We start from the raw sequence: 23,661 nt of genomic DNA on the forward strand, positions 1-23,661 counted from the left end.
AGGGATGTCACATTTGCTAAGTCTATTCCTTTCTTTGGTACTTCCTAAGGGGGAGCATTCAAAGGAGTTGTTTACGGTGTTACCAACTATTCCTCTTTTGGTTCCTCTTAAGTCTTCTATTGAGTCTCCTCTCATTAAGTCTTTTATTGGGTCGGCTTCACGTATTCCTACTCCCCCTCCTCCTCTAGCTCATCCTCTCACATTTACTTCCCATCCCATTGTCCAAAAGTGGTACCAAAGACAAAGACTCAGGTATGAGAAAGTTGTTTCCACACCTTCTATTGAGCCTCTTGCACCTCCCATCACTACTGAGGTAACGGGTCAACAACCCTCTACCACTTTTGATACCTTACCAGACCTTGATCTCCTTATTGCCCTTCGCAAAGGCAAACGGAAGTGTACAGCCCATTGCATTTCCAAACACCTATCCTACAGCCTTCTTTCCCCCACCTATTATTCCTTTCTTGCCTCTGTTTCTAAACATGTGATTCCCGGGTCTATCCTAGAAGCTTTATCCAAACCAAAATGGAGGGATGATATGATGACTAAACTAGATGTTTTGCAATAAGAACAATACCTATGAAATTGTGGATTTTCCTGAGGGGAAGGAACCAGTTGGTTGTAAATGGGTGTTCACTATCAAGTATCATTCAAATGGTACTATTGAGAGGTTTAAGGCCCGTTTGGTTGCTAAAGGATACACTCAAATGTATGGTATTGATTACCTGGAGACTTTTGCCCTAGTGGCCAAAATGACTTTAGTTCGATTTTGCTATCTTTGGCTGCTACTTTTGATTGGCCACTTCATCAATTTGATGTTAAAAATGCTTTCTTAAATGGAGACCTACATGAAGAGGTCTATATGTTATTACCTCTAGGGGTGTATGCAAAAGAGATATAAGGGAAAGTGTAAATTGAGAAAGTTTCTTTATGGCCTCAAACAGTCTCCTAGAGCCTGGTTTGAGAGATTTCGGGCTTCCCTTTTTACTTTTGGTTACACACAAACTCAGCCTGATCATACCCTATTTGTTAAGAGGAGAAATTCCTTTGTGACCCTTCTGATTGTCTATGTTGATGATATTATGGTTACTAGTAACACTACTCAAGAAGTGATTCATCTCAAAAGGTTTCTTAACACTGAGTTTAAGATTAAAGACTTGGGTGAACTCAGATATTTCTTGGGAATTGAAGTTTCCATGAACTGGCAAACTGAGTGCTAAACCAACATCCATTCCTATAACCCTCAATCACAAGCTTTCAGCTACTGATGGTGAACTGTTGACTAATAGGGAAGTGTTCTAGAGATTGCTTGGGAAGTTGCTATATCTTTGCATGACTTGACCAGATATTTCCTATCAAGTTAGTGTCATTAGTCAGTTCATGCACTCTTCCAGAGATACACATTTAGCAGCTGTTGAGAGGGTTCTGTGTTACCAGAAAGTGACTCTAGGGAAAAGTATCTTGTTTGCTAAGAATGGACATATGAAGTTGGAAGCATACACTAATGCTGACTGGGTTGGATGTATTGATGATGGGAAATCCATTTCAAGTTATTGTGCTATAGTGGCAAAGAACATTGTGTCATGGATAAGTAAGAAGCATTCAGTAGTGGCTAGATCCTTGGCTAAAGTAGAGTACAGAGAAATGACACATGGAATTTCAGAACTTTTGTAGTTGAGACCACTTTTAGAAGAATTGGGCATTGATTGTGAGAATCCAATGATGTTATATTGTGACAACCAAGCCGCCATCAACATTGCACATAATCTCCTGTTCAGCATGATAGAACTAAGCACATAGAGGTTAACAAGCACTTTATACAGGAGAGAGTTGCTTCAGGAGAGTCTTCTTGCCATTTATTGCTTCTAAAGAACAGTTGGTTGATGTTTTGACAAAAGGTGTTCCTAAATGAAAGCTGATTGACTATATAAGCAAGTTGGGGATGATTGATATCTATACTCAGCTTGAGGGGGAGTGTAGAGAGACTAGGCTGAATGGGCCCTAGCCCATTACTATCTTATTGTCAGTTCTTCCTTGTTGATTTGTTTCTTAATGAGCCTTTTCACTATGGGCCATCAATTCTTTTTATGCTTCCTTTAAGTATGTTGATGAGCTGGACACCCACTTAAGGGCAGACTTATAATTTATTCAATCTTAGCAAGATTAATAAAAGAATAGAGAGGTGGAAGAGGAGACCATCGAACTCCTTCTTTTCTTTCTATTTTGTTATAATCTGAAATATTTTACAGTTTTTTATTGGACTGAATCACATCTCTATAGAAGTGGTACACTTTCTCTTCTCCATACGGAGTGGAATGGGAAAATCATCAACGGTACTATGTGCAGAAGTTGGATCAATGGTAGCAGGTGCAAGAGGTGTTGTATCATCACCAGTATTAGCTGTAGGAGGTGAAACAAGAGGCATACTGGTGTCAATGTCTAGAGAATCTGAGATCTCAATTGGAGCAATAAAGTGATGTGGGTTCTCCTGCAGGTGCATGAATAATGTCTCTAGGAGCATCAGAATCAACCCTCCTACACAGCCTGAAAAACTATGATGCAACATATAGTAGTTGAGGCAAGGAAACAGGTGTAGGTGTAGGTAACATAGCAGGAATAGGAAGTGGAGTAAATAGGATGCTCACTCTCATAGCTTCACCCCCAAAACACTCCCCCTAGGAAGAAACGCGAGAAAAGAAAGGAGTGAACTCAAAGATGGTAACATCCATAGTGACATATCGACTCCCTCACACTGAATCATTACAACACTACCCCTTTTGTTTTGAGAAAACTTAAGGAAAAACATTTATTGGCTTTGGGATCATACTCAATACAATAAGGACCAAGGATATGGACAAAATAGGTACACCTAAACAAGGTTCAAAATATCGTTACATCGGCCCATATCGGCCGATACGTATCATATCGGGACCTTCTTGATATGCCCCTACAGGGGGTGTATCGGGTCAAGCCATGGTTTAGAGGGTAGCCGGGACTTCAACCGACCCCTCTAAACCGGTTTTCAAAAATAATAAATAAAACATAAAAAAACCACCGATACAGGCCAATACGCCCGGTGTATTGGCCTATATTGATATTTGGAACCTTGCACCTAAACACCCACAAGGGAATATGAAAGATCTCCCCCTTAGAAAAAAGAAGACTATATGGGGTCATGAACTCAACAACATACAATGGCATCAAGTAGATAAAGAAAATAGCAGTGGAAACAATATCCCGCCCAAAAACAAATAAGAACTAAAGCATAGATCATAAGACTTTGTGCTACTCAACAATATGTTTATTCTTTCTCTCGAGTCTCGGCTACACTATTTTGTTATGGTGTATAGGTACAACTACTCTGATAAAAACCCAATGCTCCAACAAACAAGATGCTAGTTACTTTTCAAAATATTCCCTAGCATTATATGACCTAAAACTTTAATTTTCACTTGAAATTGTGTGAGAACCATCTGATGATAACATTGAACCAAAGAATGCACCTCATCATGAGAATGCATCAAACAAATCCAAGAATAACGAGAATAACCATCCACAAATAGAAGAAAATAATGATAACCACCCATGCAAGGAATAGAATAAGGTCCCCACATCAGTATAAACAATAACGAAAGGTGAAGAATTTCTTTTTTACTTGGAGAAAAAGAATGTCTACAATGTTTTATTAGATGACAGCTCTCACACTCCAAACTAGACACCTTCATAGACTTAAATAGCAAGGGAAACAAGCAACACAATGAACCAAAAGAGACATGCCCTAACTAATTATACCATAATAAAATTTGACCCATAAACTTTGACTCAACAATATTGCTACTCACACGATGACCTTGATGACTAGGATGTGCATTTAGAAGGTAGATTTCATTCACCTCAGGACCACTCCCAATCGTCCTCTTTGATTCCATATCTTGGAAAACACAATGATTAGGAAAAAAAAGGATATTAAGCAATTCAAGGACTTGGTAAAACTACTAATAGATAAAAAATTAGTATGCAACTTTGGAACATGCAAAAAAAATGGTAAAGTAATGGTATAAGGCATTTTTTCTGCTATGGGGGTATGGAAGATTAGCAATGGAGACTCTATCTTTACTAGAACATAGCTGGTAAGAAGAAAAAATAGTGAATACACTAGCCATTTGTTCCAAGGCTCCTAAATCTATAACCTTGGGAGGTTCCCTGTTACCTAAAGTGGAAACCTGATTGGTAGTGGCATATGTAGTACTTGTATGTGCAAGAGAAATAGAATGTCCTACTCCGGAAATTCCACCATTTTGCTAGCCTCTTGATGAAGCACTAGCACTGGTTATATCTCACTAACTAAGATAGCTCCCATATTTCTCCAACTCGGCTCTAACTATAGTTTCCACAATAGATTCCAATGAAATAGTAAAATTTTGCCCTAGACACTCATCTTTCACTACAATATTTACATTTCCCTTCTTATTTTTGAGTTGGGATAGAATAAGATGAGGATGAAGCTTCCAACCAGTATCCCAGGTAATGCTTGGACTACTTGCAGTGATGACAAAATATATCCTTCTTATCCTTCTTTTTATTCTTGTGATAAAAGGAAATGATAAGAGAATAAAAGTATAAATAAAGAAGAAAAGAAATGGGGAAGAGATTCAAACAAGAGAAGCTCCAAAAGGAAAGTAAAAGGAAGAAGAAGAAATGAAGTCCAGGTGAGAGAGAGAGAGAGAGAGATTTGAACTACTTTCTCCCTCCTATCAACTTTTGTTTTATTATGCTTTTAATAAAGACAAAATTACAAAAAGACCCTCTAAGAGTTACATATAACACAAGAGAAAGAAACAAAGGGAAAAGACACTATTGCACCTACAACTTAAACTTTAACACTCCCCCTCAAGGTGGAGCATATATATCATAAAGCTCCAACTTGTTACAAATGTAACCCATCTTAGAACAACTTAAGCTTTTGATGAATAAACCAGCTACTGATCTTCTTATCTTACATATGATGTGACAACACCACCACTTGTCACCTTTTCCCTTACAAAGTGACAATCAACTCCTATGTGTGTGAAGTGTGTGATTTTCTTATAAAAAACTAGTTGGAAGCAATGTGTGTGGTATCTTGATTATCACAAAAGAGCTTAACTATCCTGCTAACAAAAATGTCAATCTCTGAGGAGATGCTTTAACCAAATCAATTTAAAAGTGTTGTGTGTCATTGGCATGTACTTAGCTTCAGTACTACTTCTAACAACTACATTCTACTTCTTACTTTTCCAAGTGACTAGGTTCCCACATAGGAAGGTATAGTATACTAAGATTTTCTATCCATCGAGGACCCTACCCAATCTACATCTAAATACCCTTCAAGGGAAAATTCCCCCCTTTCTTATATAATAGACCATGACCTAGAGCACCCTTCAAGTACCTCAACACTCTAACACCTTTCTAATGAGTAGTTATAGGATTCTGCATAAACCGGCTCAACACACCTACACTGAAAGAAATATCAGGAGGGTGATAGTAAGGTAGATCAACTTGCCAACTAGTCTCCTATACCTTCTAGTATCATTCAAACTCTCCCCTTGACCATCAATCTTCACATTGGGATCCATAGGTGTCTTAACTAGCTTAGCACGTAATAGCCCAGTATCATCTAATGGATCCAAACCATACTTCCTCTATGACAAGGAGATTCCCCACTTAGAACATGCAACTTCAATGCCCAAGAAACATTTCAACCTAGATCCTTAATTTGAAAATGTTGTTGCAAGAAATTCTTCAATACAATAATTCCTTTGGCACCACTACCTATGAGAACTATATTATCAACATACACAGCCAAGGCAATCTTCATAGATGAGGTATTCTAGCTAACCATACTTCCTCTATGACAAGGAGATTCCCCACTTAGAACAGGCAACTTTAATGCCCAAGAAATATTTCCAGGGAACGTAGATCCATAATTTGAAAATGTTGTTGCAAGAAATTCTTCAATTCAATAATTCCTTGTGCATCACTACCTATGAGAACTATATTACCAACATACATAGCCAAGGCAATCTTCCTAGACAAGGTATTCTAGCTAAACATAGAATGGTCAACACTACACTGTTTTAGGGCAAATTCCTGCACAACACTACTAAAATAGGCAAACCAAGCCCATGGGAATTGTTTCAGGCCATAGATAGCCTTCCAAAATCTATACACATTTCCTACCTCCCCTTGAGCAACATACCCAGGAGGTTGCTCCATGTACACCTCCTACAAATCACCATTTAGGAAGGCATTCTTGACATTAAGCTGAAAACGGGGCCAATCAAAATGATTAGGGAGGTCTTAGAGTAGTCAACACCATACGTTTGTGTATAGCCTTTGTCCACCATTCAAGCTTTGAATTGAACCTCTCAATACTACCATCCCATCAATGCTTGAAGGTATAAACTTACCGGTAACCACTGCTTGTTTTCCAGGAGGCAAGGAGGTGAGGTCACAAGTATGGTCGGACAGAAGAGCATGAAATTCCTCATCCATTGCATTTTCCCAATCGGGTGAAGCAAGGGCTTCCTAGACATGACACAAAATGGAAACAAAAGACAAGAAAAATAAATTTTTGTTGGACAAGAGATAAGTGAGCCAATGAAACATATCGTTAAATAGGATAATCAGTACAAGCACGATTACCCTTACAAAGAGCAATGGGAAGATCAAGGCCTGCCTGAGGAGGATCTGGCAATTATTGAGACATTAGTGGTGGGTTGGAAGCCAAAGTGGGAGCCAGTCCTAATACTAGTGTAGGCAGTCAATCTCATTTGCAATACAATTTGTTAATCGACGATCATAAAGGCTCATTGATAGTGGGAAGAGGAACAAAAATATCACCTGAATCAGAAGGAAGATAAACAGAAGGAGAGGGTTCCCATCCATGAAAGTAGGGTAGGCTCTTAAAGAAGGTAACATCTAGAACTATGAAGACCATATGAAGAATAGGGTCATAGCATTTATGACCCTTTAGAGTATGGGAATAACCAAGAAACACACACCAAACTGCTCGAAAATCAAGTTTGTCATGGCTTGGACCCAATTTTAAACAAAGAATACACAACCAAAAACATAAGAGTGAATGGTGTCTAGAACGGAATGATACAAAGAAAGGGGTCTGGCCACCAAGAATCGTAGAAGGCATTCAGTTTATATGAAAATAGGAAGTGAGAACAGAATCACTCTCTAATAGATTTTGGGAATAGACATCTAAAGCAATAAGGCTCAAGTAGTCTCTATTGCATTCGTTCAACTACACCATTTTTCTGAGATGTATAAGTACATTAAGACTACTGAATGATACCACAAGAATCAAAATACAACTAAAAGCTACCATGGAAATATTCTTTATAATTATTAGAACGAAAAACTTTAATGCATGTGCCAAATTAATTTCTTACCTTAGCATGGAAAGAGAAAAATAGAATACAACTTTGAATGATCTTTCATTAAATAGATCCATGTCATTCTTGAACAGTCATCAATGAAAGTTACAAAATATCTGAAACCATTATACAATGACACACGACTGGGACCCCAAATATCATAATGAACAAGTGCAAAAGTATTCATAACTCTATTATCTTTTATAGGAACAACATGCACTCTTTGATGTTTACTAAGCTCACATGACTCATATTCTAACTGAGTAACTGACTCTCAACTAGGGACCAATTACTTCAAAACATGAATGGAGGGATGACCAAACGATAATGCCACTAATGGGGAGTGAGAGTGAAGATCTCTTTGTAAACCATTGTCATCCAGGTAGTACAGCCCTCCAACTTCACAACCTCCACAAATCATCTTCGCCATAATATCATAGAAAACATGATGAGGGAGGAAAAAGGTTATAGAACAATTAAGTGTTTGAGTCATCTTACTAATAGACAAAAGACTGAAAGGAAACTTAGCAACATAAAACACAGATGCCAAATGAAGACTGCAACCACCCACACCCTTTATGAAACTACCATGCACATTTGATTTTACTAGACCAGACCATAGTTTTCAAGCCATCTAGGCGATTCTGGGTGACATTGGGGCGCCTAGGTGATAAAAAGTTTATAATATAAAAATCTAACTTTTGGCTAGTTCCCTAGTTGCATATACCATTCAGCATGTATATTAATTGAAAAAATAGCAATTCTCTTTATTAAGAACATTAAATTTCCTCTAAAAATGCGGCAAATTAGCAGCTAAAGAAGGTTAACTTTATATGATAAATATTCAGGATAGAAAGTAAAATAAAAAAACAGGGATGGAGTTTTTGTTTTATTTAATTAGAGAGAGAATAGAAAAAAGCAGAACCTCTTTATAATTCTATTCTTTCTTTCCTCTCCTTTCTTTCTTTCTTTTTCTCTCCTCAAAACCCTTTGATCTTTTAAATTTCAATAGTAAAACATTAAAACAAAGTTTATTGATATATATAGCATATAATAAAATGTATTAACACATACATAATAAGATACAACAATATAAATGATATTACAAACAGCACCCACCTTGTCATTTTTGTCGCCTAGGCGGGCGCCTAGTCGCCTACAACGGAGCCTAGTTGCTAAAAGTCAAAGCGTTTGGGCGAGGCGCCTAGGCGACGCCTTGACAACTATGGACCAAACCCAGGCCATTTCCACAAAACTGGAGCATCTTTTTTGACTTTGGCTTGAGCAGAATCTATGGATCCGCAAAGTGAAACATTCCTCACTTCCTTCCTCATCCTATCAGCACAAAGTTTTGAGCATACAAAACACTGCCTAACATATTTTTGTTTGAGGTATTCTAGGAATTTAGCAACAGTGTAAATCCATAAGGGATGTTCATTTGAATTTTGAAAAATCCAGGTGGTGGGATTAACAGGTTGTAACTAGGTGGCTGCAAAGAGATTAAGAAAGTTCTTGAAAACATAGGCATATATTGAGGTTAAAGACCTGATGACGGACCTGAGAACAAGTGTTAAGTAGGCAAGTTGATCTGTTAACAACCTATCAGATGAACTAGCAAAGAAGGAGATAGCAAGAGAGAAGATGTTTTAGGCTTTAGTACCTCAAGGGTGGACTTGTAATTGATAATCTTACTGCAGTTAGCTGAGGCTAGTTATCCATTTCAATGTACTTTGTAATTACACATATTCTTCCCTCATAATTAACAAAAGCTTTAACAGTTAATGATAAAAAAAAAAATCCATAAGGTGGGTAAGCATTCTAGATCTTTGGTCAAGAATGTCTTTTCCTTTCTTGGAAATCTGTTGAACAGAAGTAAATAATAAATATCATAATCATTATTTCCCTTTCATTTAGAATGGATAATTCTAGAATAAATGTTTGAGAAAAAATAAAAGATGGGAAATTGAGAATTTAGGGACAGAGGTATAAGATATGGATATTCTATTTCACAGAGAACATGGAAAAGAATGAGATGACCATGTCTTCAAAGAAAGGATGGATCACTAAATATGATTTTGACATATTTAGGACAGATTAAAAAATCATCAACTAGGCAATATTTTAAAACCGTTCAATGGGCATAACATTTGGGTATGTTAAAGTCGTCTAAGGAGGGTTATTTACTTATTTTAGTCACTCCTCTTATTTATTAACTTGTGATTTTTCCATTTTGTTTCACTTTAAGTTACATGTCCCATACATAAGTAGGGAGATGATAATCTTTGTATTCTTTGGCTAATCTATATAAAGTTGACGTTGGCTGGTGAGAGATAATTCTCTCCAGTTGAGACCATTGTTTCTCTTCTCTCCTCTTCTCCTTCTCTTTCTCTTTTCTTCTCCTCTTTTCCTCTTTTTTTCTTGTCTTTTCTTTCCAATCCAGGACTGCAACCAGCCGAACCATTAAAACAGGGTATAAGAGTTGCAACTTTTGGTTTGAGAGTATGTCTTGAAAACCTCCAATACCAAATTGGTGAAATTTTAAATGAAAACAGGCAAGGAGCTTCCTGTGGAAGTTTCTTCTTTGGTAACCTGTTGTGACAGATTATGCAACATTGCCAGAATAATTTTACCTATGACAAGAATTATGAATGTCGTTACATAAGGAATCATGAGTTTAACCAAATCATTTCAATAGGATAAACAGAGAAACAGGCATAATCTATAATATTGCAATTCTTTTCCCTGCCTGCTAGAGCACATAGAACAAACTTGTTTGGGCAAATGCCTATGATATGATCAAGCATATAGCATTATAATGTACATCATCACTTTTGCAATATTCACATGAAAAAACAGAAAATCAATCATGATATCACAGAAAATGAATCATGGTATCACAACCTAACCAGTGCAGCAAAGAGGTAAACCATCGTAGTTAAATGTTGAAAAAAAAAAAAAAAAACGGATGGCCAGTGACTTTTACAAGTCATTATTAAAATAGTGCTCAACTTTTTCTTCTAGGCATCAATAAATGATCACCTGAGGATCCCCTTGCACTTTGCAGAACAGAAAAAAGCTGTTTCCTTCCTTCCCTAGTGTATGCAGCCCTATTTTGCAAATGGCCTCCAGCTGTCACTTTCTGTTAAAAAGATACAACCCTTATTCTTTAGAAATAAGATTCCAAATCATCTCTGAATAAATTATTTGTATAACAGAAAACTTAACTGCAAACAGCAACGCTGCTAAATTCAATTTTGAGTGAACTACCAAATCTTTGATGCGTGGCAAGGGATAAACAGCCTCTCCATCCTGTTGAGAAAGTATTCGTGTAACATCAATTGGTTCAATTCCTGTAGAAATGAAAGGCATCTCTTGATCAAATGTTTATATAGATGATGGTTCTACTAATGCTTCTTTTCCTGACAAAAGAGGTTTGTGGCAAGGAGACCATCTTTCTGATTTTCTTTTTTACTTTGTTGGCTGATGTTCTGAGAAGATTGGTTTGTAGGGCTGCTAGCAAGGGTCTATTGAGAGGACTTAGGCTGGGAAGATGAGGTTATTGCATCTAAGTATATAATCTTCAATTTGCTCCATATAGTTGGGATAAGACTTGGATGATGATTATGAGTATTTTTTTTTTCTATGAAGGTATTATAGGTATCTAGATATTGAAGGCTCCAATTCAGCTTTTTTAGAGGATTTCAAGTTTAAAGACTAATTGGGGAAGAATCAATTGGAAGGTATTAATTTGGTTCATGTGGAATTGGGTGCCTTTACTGAATTTCAGTTGCAAGATCTCCTCTCTTGGAGTTGCATAGGTAGGTCTACTTTGAGGGGCAACTGAGGAAAGAGTGATTGATAGATATGTTAAGAAGCTTTTGATATGGAAAAAGAACTACATGTCTTTGAGAGAATGTATAACTTTGGTTACATCTACTTTTCCAATCTACATGTACTCAGTTTTCAAGGTGCTGATAAAAGGAAGAAAGACACTAAATAAGGTTGCTAAAGTAATAAAAGAATCATAACAATCACTACCTTGGAACTACTGTTTCCTTGAGAACTGAAAAAGAAAAATAGAGTCTCACTATATATGGTATGTGTTCAACTTTTCATATAGTAAATAGAAAGAATTTTTATTGAGAAAAATAAAAAGTAAGAGTATTTTGATATGAAGTGAGCTAACCAGCAGTCTCAAAAAAATTTGTTTGCATAGGAGGTCTATTTGGATTAACTATAGCTCGTGTTTTCCACACTTGCAGAGTTCCATCTTTGGAAACAATGACAAGAAACCGCAGCATAGGAAGCCATGCGATTGATGTAATTGGCTGCGAACCCACCTGCACTCTGAATTTAAAAATAAAATGTCAAATCCAATAATAAAAACAGGAAAAGGGTACTCAAAGCAAATCATTATATAAACTGAGTGGTAAATAGATTAGAATAACATACCCTAATTACAATGTAAATGCCATCAGATAAAGAACTTCAGAAAGGTAAGTGTCCACTAGCATATCTTGGCCTAAAATTTAAGAATGTAAGAAACCAAACCTAATGAGTCCTATCCATTGCCTGCATTCACCACATAGCCCACTAGTACACGCAAATGATATGGGATGGAAAAGGAAACAAGTCCCACCATGGTATACATGGAGGGTATTTGGGAGAGGTCTCCCACTTCAAGCCAAAAACTAGAGAAGCCTTCCACATCAACTTCAACTACTATATAAAGATACTTATCCAACAATCATGTTGTTATTCTATTGTATATTAAAATTAAAGTTCAAATACATGTAATTGTATATAAATACTTCATATAAGTCAATACAAAAAAGGAGAAGAGAAGAGAAGAGAAGATAAGATAAGAAGAAGAATGGTGTGTCTTGCAATTGTTCATATCTATACTAATTTAAAAAGCACGAATAGCCTAAAGAATATTTCTGGAAAATTATAAGGACAAAATTTACGCATATTTAAATTTATTGATAAAAAGTGAGGGCAAATAGGATTATCAGTTACTAATATTAAATGAGTTAAAAAGAGTTAATTTTAAGATATTTAATGCATTCAATTCCCTCTTATTAAATCCAACATTTAAGGTATTAACTTGCATTCACCTTCATTGAATTATATATTTGAGGCATTTTTGTTTCTTCTCATCATTAAATTCATACATAATAAATTAATAGTTCCAAGCACGAATAGCCTTAAGAATATTTCTGGAATTTTTTGAGGACAAAATATACCCCTCCATATTTAAATTTATTAATAAAAAATGAGAGCAAATAGGGCAATCAGTTATTGATATTAAATGAGTTGAAAAGAGGTTATTTTAAGATATTTAATGCATTCAGTTCCCTCTCATTAAAGCCAACATTTAAGGTCTTAACTTGCATTCACCGTCATTGAATATTTGAATCATATATTTAAGGCATTTTTGTTTCTTCTCATCATTAAATTCTATTAACTAAATCCATACATAATAAATTAATAATTCCAATAAGATAAAAACTTATACTTTTAAAATCCACCAGGAACAAATAGTGTTTTCATCTAGGTGATGGTAAGAAATTAAACAATTTTGGGTCAAATAGGCCAGTCCATCTGGAAAAAATAGTGTTTTCATCTAAGTGGTGCCCAAGGCAAAGAACAAAAAGTATGCAGGCTAAAGAAATCTTTGTATGGACTAAAACAATCGCAAGAGCTTGGTTCAACAAGTTTCATCTAATAGTGCAACAGATTGGCTATAAACAGTGTCAGACTGATCATAAATTATTTGTGAAAATAGGAGAAGGAAAGATTGCAGCCTTGATAGTGTATGTTGATGACATAGTAATCGCAGGCGATTGGAAAGTTGAAATCCAAAAGCTATAGGAGTTTCTAGCCACTCAGTTTAAAGTAAAGGATCTAGGTCCCTTGCGGTATTTCCTTGGAATTGAAGTGGCCCGCTCACAAAAGGGGATCTTCATTTCTTAAAGGAAATACATCCTAGATCTATTACAGGATTCAGGAAAACTAGGGGTTAATCCAGTTGACTCTCCCATTGATCCAAACCACAGATTAGGTGATTGTTGTGGTGAGACTATCAAGGATGTGAAACAATTCCAGAGACTTGTAGGAAGGCTCCTATAGTTGTCCATGACCCGGCCAAACATTGCTTACACCATGGGTGTTCTTAGTCAATTCATGCATGCCCCTAAGACCACACACTTAGAGGTAACCGAGAAAATACTCAAGTACCTAAAGAAGTTTCCGGGAGCTGATTTACTATTCCAAAAGAATGGGCAATTGAAGGTTGAAGTGTATATAGATGTTGATTGGGTTGGATCAGTTAATGTCAAAAAGTCCACAAGTGGGTATTGTGCCTTTATGGGAGGCAACCTAGTTACATGGAGAAGCAAGAAACAAACTGTAGTGGCTAGGTCTAATGCTAAAGCCAAGTATAGAGCAATGTCCCATGGAGTAGCTGAGGTTATGTGAATAAAGAATTTGTTGAGTGAGCTAGGTTTTCTAGTTGATAGATCCATGTCCTTGTATTGTGACAAGGCTGCCATTAACATTGCAGCCAACCCTATTCTTCATGATAGAACTAAACATATTGAGGTGGACGAACACTTTATCAGGGATAAACTTGTTAATGGGGAAGTGTGCACTCTGTATGTTAATTCCAAGGAGCAACTTGTAAACAATTTTACAAAGGGTCTACATCACTTGCAGCACAATGACTTATGTGACAAGTTGGGCATGATTGAGGGGGAGTGTTAAAACTATTAAAAAACTGCAGTTTAGTGTTGCAGGGACACATGTAATTTTTCCTTTCTTTTTATTATATTTTGATCACCCTAATATAAATATAGAAGTTGGTACTGCCAGCCCAAGTTTTGACTCCAAATATTTTTCACTCTTCTCTATGTTCTGACTTTCTACTGGTTTTTTACCAAGAAAACAGTTTCTATAATATAATTCTTCATATGAATGATATCCTATGTCTGTTGGCCATCAAGAATTTGCTTTCTATACATTAGTTAACTAGAGACAATAATGTCTATTGAATTCTTCTTGACATCTTTGTGATTTTTTTTTTTTGATAAATGAGTGGTATTTTTAAGCATAGAATAGAAAAGGTGTACAGTCATCCTAAAAGGAGGCACGAGATGTTACTTCCCCTTAAAGCTAAGCAATTAAGCACACACACTATCCTGAATTACAATTATATGGTAGCCCAGAACAGATCATCCCTCGATAACCCTTGTTTAGCCAAAGAGTCAGCCATGGCATTTGCCAATCTGCTGACCCACTGAAAATGAATTGACATGTTCCTTGTAAGCCAATGAACTTTCTTCAGAAGATCCCTGTAACCCCAATGTGCTACTTCTGGGTTTGACAGCCAGCCCACTACCACTTTGGAGTCCCCTTCAACTATCAGCTTAGGTTCTCTACTACAAGCTGGCTAGCAACTTGTATTCCACGTACCACAGCTAGTATCTCAGTCCTTGTAGAGTCACCAATTCCCACTGAGGCACTGACTTCTTTGTGATTAAAGACCAAACAATGGGAAGTCGCCTTGTTTGATGCCAGAGTAATTATGGACTTTATGAACTTCAAGTCGATAGCTTACGTTGGCGAAAGAATGACTATCTTGGGATGGCACAGTAGATTATGTCATCCTAACACGAAGCCGATTCATCACATTATGTTTCATTAATCTTTCGATTTCTACAAATAAGTCAATTTCTTCTGTTTGTAATGCTTTTCAGAAAGGAAAGATGCATTGTCTTTCATTGTCATCTTCTTCTTCTATTAGTAATGGTCCTCTTGATTTGATATTTGCTGATGTGTCAGGCCTAGCCCCTTTTTCCTCCTTGAATGGCTTTCATTACTATGTGTTGTTTCTTGATCATTTCAGCAAATACATATGACTTTTCCTCTCCGTCTTAAATTTGAGCTTGCATCAGTTTTTCTTGATTTTAATCAATCAGTTGAAACCTACTTTAGTAAGAATATTATATCACTTCAAACATATGGAGGTGATGAATTCCAAGCTCTATTAAGATCCTTCATTCTCATGACACTATGCATAGGGTCTCATATCCTTATACACATTGAAAGCTAAATTACTGTAGCCGAAATAGCAGAAAAGAGAAGAAGAAGAAGAAGAAGAAGAAGAGATGCAGGAATGTCGAACTCTTCTACTCAGTCGACAGTACTATTATTTATATTATGGTGTAGTACAATGATACAGGAAGTTACTAGAATGCCCCTGATTAGTGATGGGACACCCAGACAACTTAAAACATTAAACAGGATTAGGCCCATTAACAAAGGCCCAGTACAGGACAACTTAAACTTAAGTATAGGCTAATAAGAACTCTTATCAGCCGAATACTCATACATACAAAGACTTCAATCCAACACTCCCCCTCAAGCTAAGCATGGATATCAATCATGTTTAGCTTGCCAAGCATGTCCCTAAACTTTGCTGCTGCCAGCCCTTTAGTCAGTACATCCGCAATTTGCATCTCAGATGGAGTATAAGGCACACAGAGTTCACCCGAGACAATTCTTTCTCTAACAAAGTGCCGATCAATCTCAATATGTTTTGTCCTGTCATGCTGCACGGGATTGTTGGCAATGTTGATGGCAGCTTTATTGTCACAATACAGCCTGAGAGGACCTTCAGCCTTAATGCCAAGTTCATTAAGAAGAGTTCTGAGCCATAAGAGTTCAGCAACCCCGTGGGCCATAGCTCGATACTCTGCTTCTGCACTTGATCTAGCCACTACATTCTGCTTCTTACTGCGCCATGTGACCAGGTTTCCTCCCACAAATGTACAGTAACCCGAGGTTGACTTCCTGTCTCCAACAGACCCAACCCAATCTACATCAGTGTAGGCTTCAATTTCAATTCTATTGTTTTTCCTGAAGAGAATTCCCTTCCCTGGGCAAGTCTTCAAGTACCTGAGAATCCTTTCAACTGCTTTCATATGAGGAATCTTTGGAGAGTGCATAAATTGACTGACAACATGCACAGCATAAGCAATATCTGGCCGAGTGAGGGATAAGTATATCAGCTTCCCTACCAATTTTTGGTATCTCTCTTTATCATAGTAGTCCTCCCCTACTGATTCCTGCAGGCCATGGTTCCGTTCCATTGGAGTATCTGCTGGCCTACACCCCATCATGCCTGTTTCCTCTAGGAGGTCAAGAACATACTTCCGTTGACATATGTAGATTCCCTCTCTTGACCTGGCAACTTCAATCCCAAGAAAATATCTCAAATGACCCAAGTCTTTGATCTCAAATTCAGAAGCTAGAAACTCCTTCAGCCTTTTTATCTCTTCCAAGTCATTCCCGGTAATTACCATATCATCCACATAAACAATGAGTGCAGTAAGTTTGCTATCCTGTCTCCTTATGAACAAGGTATGGTCTGCACCACTCTGAGTGTACCCCACTTTCTTCATGGCCCCACAGAGCCTCTCAAACCATGCACGGGGAGATTGCTTCAACCCATATAATGCTTTCCTCAGTTTGCACACCTTTCTACTAAAGTCATAGCCTGGTGGAGGTTCCATAAATACCTCTTCATGAAGGTCACCATTTAAGAAGGCATTCTTCACATCTAGCTGATAAAGTTCCCATGAAAAATTTGCTGCTAGTGACAATAAAACCCGAATTGTGTTGAGCTTTGCTACCGGGGCAAAGGTTTCTTTGTAGTCAATCCCTTCTTTCTGAGTAAACCCCTTTGCCACAAGTCTGGCCTTGTACCTTTCAATGGACCCGTCCTCCCTGTGCTTTACAGTAAACACCCACTTGCACCCAACAGTGATCTTCCCCTCTGGCAGATCCACTAATTCCCAAGTTCTTTCTTTCATTAGGGCTTTCATCTCTTCATTCATAGCTTCTTTCCACCTTGGATCAGACACACCCTCTGAGTACCTAGAAGGAACACGCACAGAGGAAAGAGCAGACACAAAGGAGTGATAGGCAGGAGATAAATGTGAGTAAGAAACAAAATCAGCAATGGGGTGCTGGGTGATGCAAGAGCGGATAGGCTTACGGAGAGCAATAGGAAGATCCAAATCAGAAGTATGAGAGTTGAAATTACCTTGGATTGTAGAGACAGATTGATCCGAGTCCAACTGGTTACTGTCATGAGGTTGAGGACCCCTTTTCCTTCTATTGTATGTAAGTATCTCTTTTTGTTGCCTACTGGAGCCTTCAAGAACATCTGCAGCATCAGGAGAGGTAACCGGCACAGTGGGAGCCTCACTGGGTTGACCCGGAATGTCACAACAAGGAGTAGGAGGAGAGGATGGAAGACCCGAGGTAGATAGGGGAACAAAAAAGGAGGGAGAATGAGAATCCTCTTCCATCCCACTAGTCTCCCCCTGAAGAGGATTCTGAGAAGACTGAAAATAGGGTTGAGACTCAAAGAACACCACATCTCTGGTGACATACTTTCTCTTGGAGACAGGGTCATAACACTTGTAACCCTTTTGTGTAGGAGAGTACCCCAAGAATATTCCCTTTGTAGCCTTAGGATCTAGCTTAGTCTTCTTTGGATCCTTCACATGTATGAAACATATACAGCCAAAGACCCAAGGAGGAAGGGGAAAGTCTGGAAGAGTGGGGCACAAAACAGAGAAAGGGGTTTTCATACCCAACACCTTAGATGGCATCTGGTTTATCAGATATGATGCAGAAAGTACAGCTTGAGACCAGTATTGCTTGGGGACTTTGTGTTGGAATAGTAAGGCTCGAGCTGTCTCCAATAGATGTCTATTCTTGCGCTCAGCAACTCCATTCTGCTGAGGAGTATAAGCACAGGATGACTGATGTAGTATGCCAGCATCTTCCAGGAATAAGTTCAAGGATTTTTCAAAGTATTCAGCAGCATTGTCTGACCTGAATTGCTTAATCTTCTTATTAAATTGTGTTTCAATCATCTTGCAAAATGCCATGGTTATCCGTGGTACTTCATCCCGTCCTTTTAACAGGTAGATCCATGTACAACGAGAGTAGTGGTCAATAAAACTGATAAAGTACCGGAAGCCATCAAAGGAAACAATGGGTGAAGGGCCCCAGACATCAGAATGAACCAAATCAAAAGGAGCACAAATTTCATTGCTGGAAATTGGATACACAGTTCTACATTGTTTTGACATTTGACATACTTCACAGGTTAGACTCTGACTTGGAATGCCCTTAAACAATTCGGGAAACAACATTTCTAATGAGGAGAAAGACACATGACCTAGCCTAGCATGCCAAAGATGCAGCTTAGCTATTGACTCCACACTTTCCGGATTACTAGCAGCAGATGCTTGTAAGGCTGAGCCGATGTCTGCATCAAGGTAGTAGAGGCCTCCATACTCATGACCGCACCCAATCGTTCTCCTTGTCAATCTGTCCTGGAAGACACAATGAGTAGGAAAAAAGGTTATACTACAGTTCAAATTTTTGGTAAGTTTTGAAACAGACAAGAGATTTGAGGTAAGACTGGGAACATGTAAAACTGATTTAAGAGAGAGGTCCTTGCTTAGGTCAACAATTCCCTTTCCAGAGATGGTGGAGAAAGACCCGTCAGCAACTCTCATCTTATCCTGACCAGACAACAAATGATATGAAGAAAATAGGGAAGACATGTGTCATATGGTCAGTAGCACCGGAATCAATAGCCCAAGAAGTATAGTCAATAGAGCCAGTGGCACTGAAGGCAGAGGCTGTACCTGATCTAGCAAGAGATGTAGAAGCAAAAGAATTATTTCTTAGACGGGCTAATGCCCTACTAAGGATCTCAACCTCACTAGCAGAGAAGCCCAATGTACCAGTTCCAGAGGAATCAACAACCTGTCCCATAGGAGAAGAAGACACTGTTGGTGTATTTTGTGAGTTGTCATCATTGTTGCTGGCGACGAAATTCCCACTTGCCGCAGGCCTGTTATCTCTAGAAGAAACATCTCTGGGTATTGAAGACATCTTGACTGCAGCCACTGTGTAGGTGACACTGATTGAGACTAGCTGAAGCAGTTCTGAAGGTTCTGAACCAGTTCTGGAGCAGATCTGATTAGCTGAAATGATCACAGCAGGTTCTGACAGCACTCGACACAGTTTCAGACTTGCCGAGACTGTCACAGTTCTGAAACAGTTCAGTTACAACAGCAAGCAAGGAGTTCTGGGCTGGTAACCAACCTGAAGCTAAGGGTTCTCAACTATTGTGCTATGCAGACTCCACTTGAACTTTGAGTACTGCAACTGTAAAGAGAGTGCCCTTCCTTGCGGCCAATACTAGGACTGCTGACATCAGTCCTCAACTAGGGTTCACAGTGCTGAACAATCTGGAGCTGGCAGCTCCCTAGGTAATCTCACAGCAGTGGTGAGGGGTTTCGGACTGATAACCACCCTGAACTTGGAGCTGTTTGCCACATTGCTATGATGGTAGAAGTGTTCACAGTGCTGATAGAACACTAGATAGACTTCACTTGGGCTGAACCAAAAACTGCAACAGTTCGGGTACAGTAGTGAGTGAACAGTTCGAGGCTGCAACAGTAGCAAGTGAACAGTGGGCTCTGTAGAAGAAGCTAAGTCTGTGCGAGTCTTGCTGGAACACCGAAGCTGTAACTGTAGAAGTAACTAAGCCCCTTTCGGCTAGTGCTAGGACTGCTGAAATCAGTCCTCAACTAGGTCTGTCCTACACAGACCTCTCTTAGTAGCCAAATAGCTACTATTTGCTGGAAATAACCTAGTAGGACATCTACTTCTGGGTCTTACTTCCCTTGAGTCCTACAACCAAGAGAAACCCTAGGTTCGAACTTGCTTTACTCTTACACCCCTAGGTCTTCACTACAGCAACCCAGAAAAGGGAGAGAGAAGATGAAAAGACAATAAGAGAAGAGAGTGTGTGCCGGCTGAAACCAGGAAGAAGCTAATGCTCTGATACCATGAAAGCTAAATTACTGTAGCCGAAATAGCAGAAAAGAGAAGAAGAAGAAGAAGAGATGCAGGAATGTCGAACTCTTCTACTCAGTTGACAGTACTATTATTTATATTATGGTGTAGTACAATGATACAGGAAGTTACTAGAATGCCCCTGATTAGTGATGGGACACCCAGACAACTTAAAACATTAAACAGGATTAGGCCCATTAACAAAGGCCCAGTACAGGACAACTTAAACTTAAGTATAGGCTAATAAGAACTCTTATCAGCCGAATACTCATACATACAAAGACTTCAATCCAACACACATGAACAAAATGGAGCACCTGAACAGCACCACTGGCATGTGATCAAGACTGGTCTTGTGCTATTATCTGACGCATCTTCTCCACCCACATTCTGGGATGACACCTTCAAGACAGCAATCTATCTCATAATAGACTACTAATTGCTCACCTACATAATACATCTTATCAACAGCTTTTTAAGACTGATCTTGACTACTTGTTTATCAAGCAATTTGGCAGTGCATGCTATCCTTGGCTTCGAATGATTGGTTTAACCATTTATTGAGTCTATCTAGGCCATTGCTTATGCTAATCAATATGATAGACCAGCACTAGCATATTATTACATACTATCTTTGAAGTTTTTAAGCTCCAATTTAATTCCCTTTGAGATGTGGACAACTTTCTCAGCCATTCTATAATTACTGTAGAGCAAATGTACGGTAGTGCTTATGTGCACAAACACGCAGAGTAATATTATTGACTAAGCAAAAGATGGTAACATGGACATAAATGAAAAAACAAAAAAAAAATCTCATAATATCCTCAAAAAAAAAGCAGAAAACTAGAGAGCTATTAAACCTAACCACAAGCAACTTACATTCCAATCATACTTGGTTTCTCATTCGATACATCCCATGCCAAAAGTGTACCCCGTCTATCACCAACAAATACCCACTCCAAGGTTGGATGAAAGGCAAATGCACCAGCACCAATGAGCTTAATAGTAGTATCAACTGCATCAGGGGAATGAAAGGAATTTTATTTATTGGAGATAACTACAGAAATTCAACAGAAAGAGCCTTAAAATAGAATAAAATAATTTGATAGTATATAAAATAAATTGTTAAGCCCATCATACGTTGTAGTGTATAATGAACAGCATAAGTATAAACGTTGTAAGCTCTAATCAAACCTTCAGCATATCCTACATACTGAAACCAACAAGGAAAATTGTTAAAACCTCTCCCAAAGGAAAAGATCAAGCATATTGAACCACACAGTCCATATTTATTGCCCGATAGAAGAAAATTAAAATTATTCAAGTCAGACTAAGCATTTTACCAGAACAGGTAGGCGAGGATGACAAGCAAGATTGATGATAGGCTTTTTCAGATCTGTCTTTATCTTTGTCGGTGCCTTTCCACCTTCAACAGTTCCAACAACTTCAAGCAGCCCAGCAAGCTCAAGATTTATAAACAATTATAGGCCATAATCAATCGCAAAAGAGAAAATTGATAAGTAAGGAACTGAAGACAAGAAACCTGTTACACTCATCCGTTTGTGGAAACCAAAAAATACAACCGGTTGGAGAGGTGTTAATGCAAGATGGACCTCGGTATCAGAAGAAACTTGTTCCATCTTCTTTTCAGGTGAATACAACACACAAGTTTGCTCAGTGTCAAAGTCACAGGACTGGATTGTACAATCCTATAAAATAAAGAGAACTTAGTTACAGATAGGCATAAAAGCTCATCCTGAACATACACACGCACACACAGATTCCGCTCCCTATTCTCTATATGGAAAATTCGTTTGGAGCTCAAAATGACCCTACAGATTCCTCTCTCTCTCTCTCTATTCTCTATTGTGGATCAAATTTGAGCCAAAAACACTTGCCACATTGCCAGAACAGACCCTTCTTTTAGTAAATATAAAATTAAAATATTGAAAGTTACAAATAGCTGGAAGGAAGTTGCAGACTCAGCTCCTAGTAGAGTTGTTTCCCATCCTTTGTGGACTCCAATTTCAAGTTTCCTTAAATTGAACTTTGATGGCAGTAGTGAAGGTAACCCTGGGCCTTCAGGGATTGGAGGGGTTTTCAGAAATGAGGATGGTGTAGTCATTGCTTTGTTTTCAGGACAAGAATGAGAAGGGGACTCACTCCAAGCTGAAATCTTGGCAGTCTTGGAAGGCACAAAAGGGGACAAGGAACTAAATATTAGTAGATTGGTCATTGAAGGAGACTCAAAAGTGGTGATAGGATGGCTTAAAAAGAAGGATAATAACATGTGGTCTTACATTAATGAACAGAGATAGTTCAAATGGTTGACTCAGGGGATGGAAGTGAGACTGTAGTGGGTCAAAAGGTGTGCTAATTCCTTTGCAGATGCACTGCCCAAACAAGGGGTGGGAAGAAATCATTTGTTTTGGGCTTTGTTGTAACTTTTTAGTTTTTCTGTTTTGGGGAGAGTTAAGACAGTTTACCTCTCCCCATCTCTGTAATTCCCTAGTCTTTCATTTAATGAAAAGGTTTGTTATTGATCAAAAAAAATTGAAAGTTACAACAAATTATGACTTGGGGAAAGCAATAATCCAATATGGGGTATAGGTTGGACAATTGCCCAATCCAAATGGTTACCTACTTGGTGGATTATTGACATTGAGCACATCCTCCCTCCATATGGCAGAAATTCAGTAGATCATGTGGGGCGCTTCCAAACATGAACCAACCTATTTCTGTAATTCCATGAAGGATGTTGTGGCCAATTCAGCTCAACCATGGAGCCACCTTGTATTGGTGGTTATATACAACTATTAACTATTCAGAGTTTTAATTTTTTAATTGAAATTTACTTTATCCAAGTGGACTTATTTTCCAGACATAGCGGTGTTTTGGACCAAAAAATTTTTTCCATGAACAGAAGATGGGGAGGGGAACTCAGAGACTCCTCTTGAACCCCAAACTAACTTGCCACATGTTAGAGTCGTTGGTCATTTACAGAAGCTCATTAAATGACCCGACTAGCAAACCCACTCTCTATACTTCTATATACACGTATTTGAAATCCAAATTTTCAAAGTTGGTGCTAACAAGGCATAGAAATAAAGAAAATAGGCACTTCATTAATTAAAAAAGAGGCCACAACCCAATATTAATCCCAGATATCCAGGGTCTTGGGAGGGTTGGACTGGATACAGATTTAACCTCCAGCATTTCAACCAGAAAACATTTGATCAAACAAGTTTCCACACCAGAGTTTTGAAAGGAAAAACTCTTATTC

The 23,661-nt window shown here is 38.2% G+C and overlaps 1 protein-coding gene across 5 annotated transcripts in view; it reads right to left on the reverse strand.

Moving 5' to 3' along the window:
* Positions 1-23,661, reverse strand: part of LOC104605594 (uncharacterized) — a 124,760-nt gene that overhangs the window by 85,490 nt on the left and 15,609 nt on the right. For 3 of the 5 annotated variants that reach the window (XM_088889408.1, XM_019199151.2, XM_019199149.2), the window contains exons 3-9: positions 21,922-22,087; positions 21,722-21,822; positions 21,519-21,591; positions 21,258-21,393; positions 11,614-11,774; positions 10,653-10,777; positions 10,467-10,566 (exon numbers count right to left, since the gene is read on the reverse strand). In XM_088889408.1, coding sequence (XP_088745534.1) covers positions 10,467-10,566; positions 10,653-10,777; positions 11,614-11,774; positions 21,258-21,393; positions 21,519-21,591; positions 21,722-21,822; positions 21,922-22,087 — 862 coding nt within the window. Of the gene's footprint in view, positions 1-10,466; positions 10,567-10,652; positions 10,778-11,613; positions 11,775-11,879; positions 11,950-21,257; positions 21,394-21,518; positions 21,592-21,721; positions 21,823-21,921; positions 22,088-23,661 lie in introns of those variants that run through there. The other 2 variants (XM_019199150.2, XM_088889416.1) reach the window with 2 other exon arrangements.

Source organism: Nelumbo nucifera, chromosome 1 (assembly GCF_055504915.1).
Source record: "Nelumbo nucifera cultivar China Antique chromosome 1, China Antique-T2T, whole genome shotgun sequence".
Lineage (NCBI taxonomy): Eukaryota > Viridiplantae > Streptophyta > Magnoliopsida > Proteales > Nelumbonaceae > Nelumbo > Nelumbo nucifera.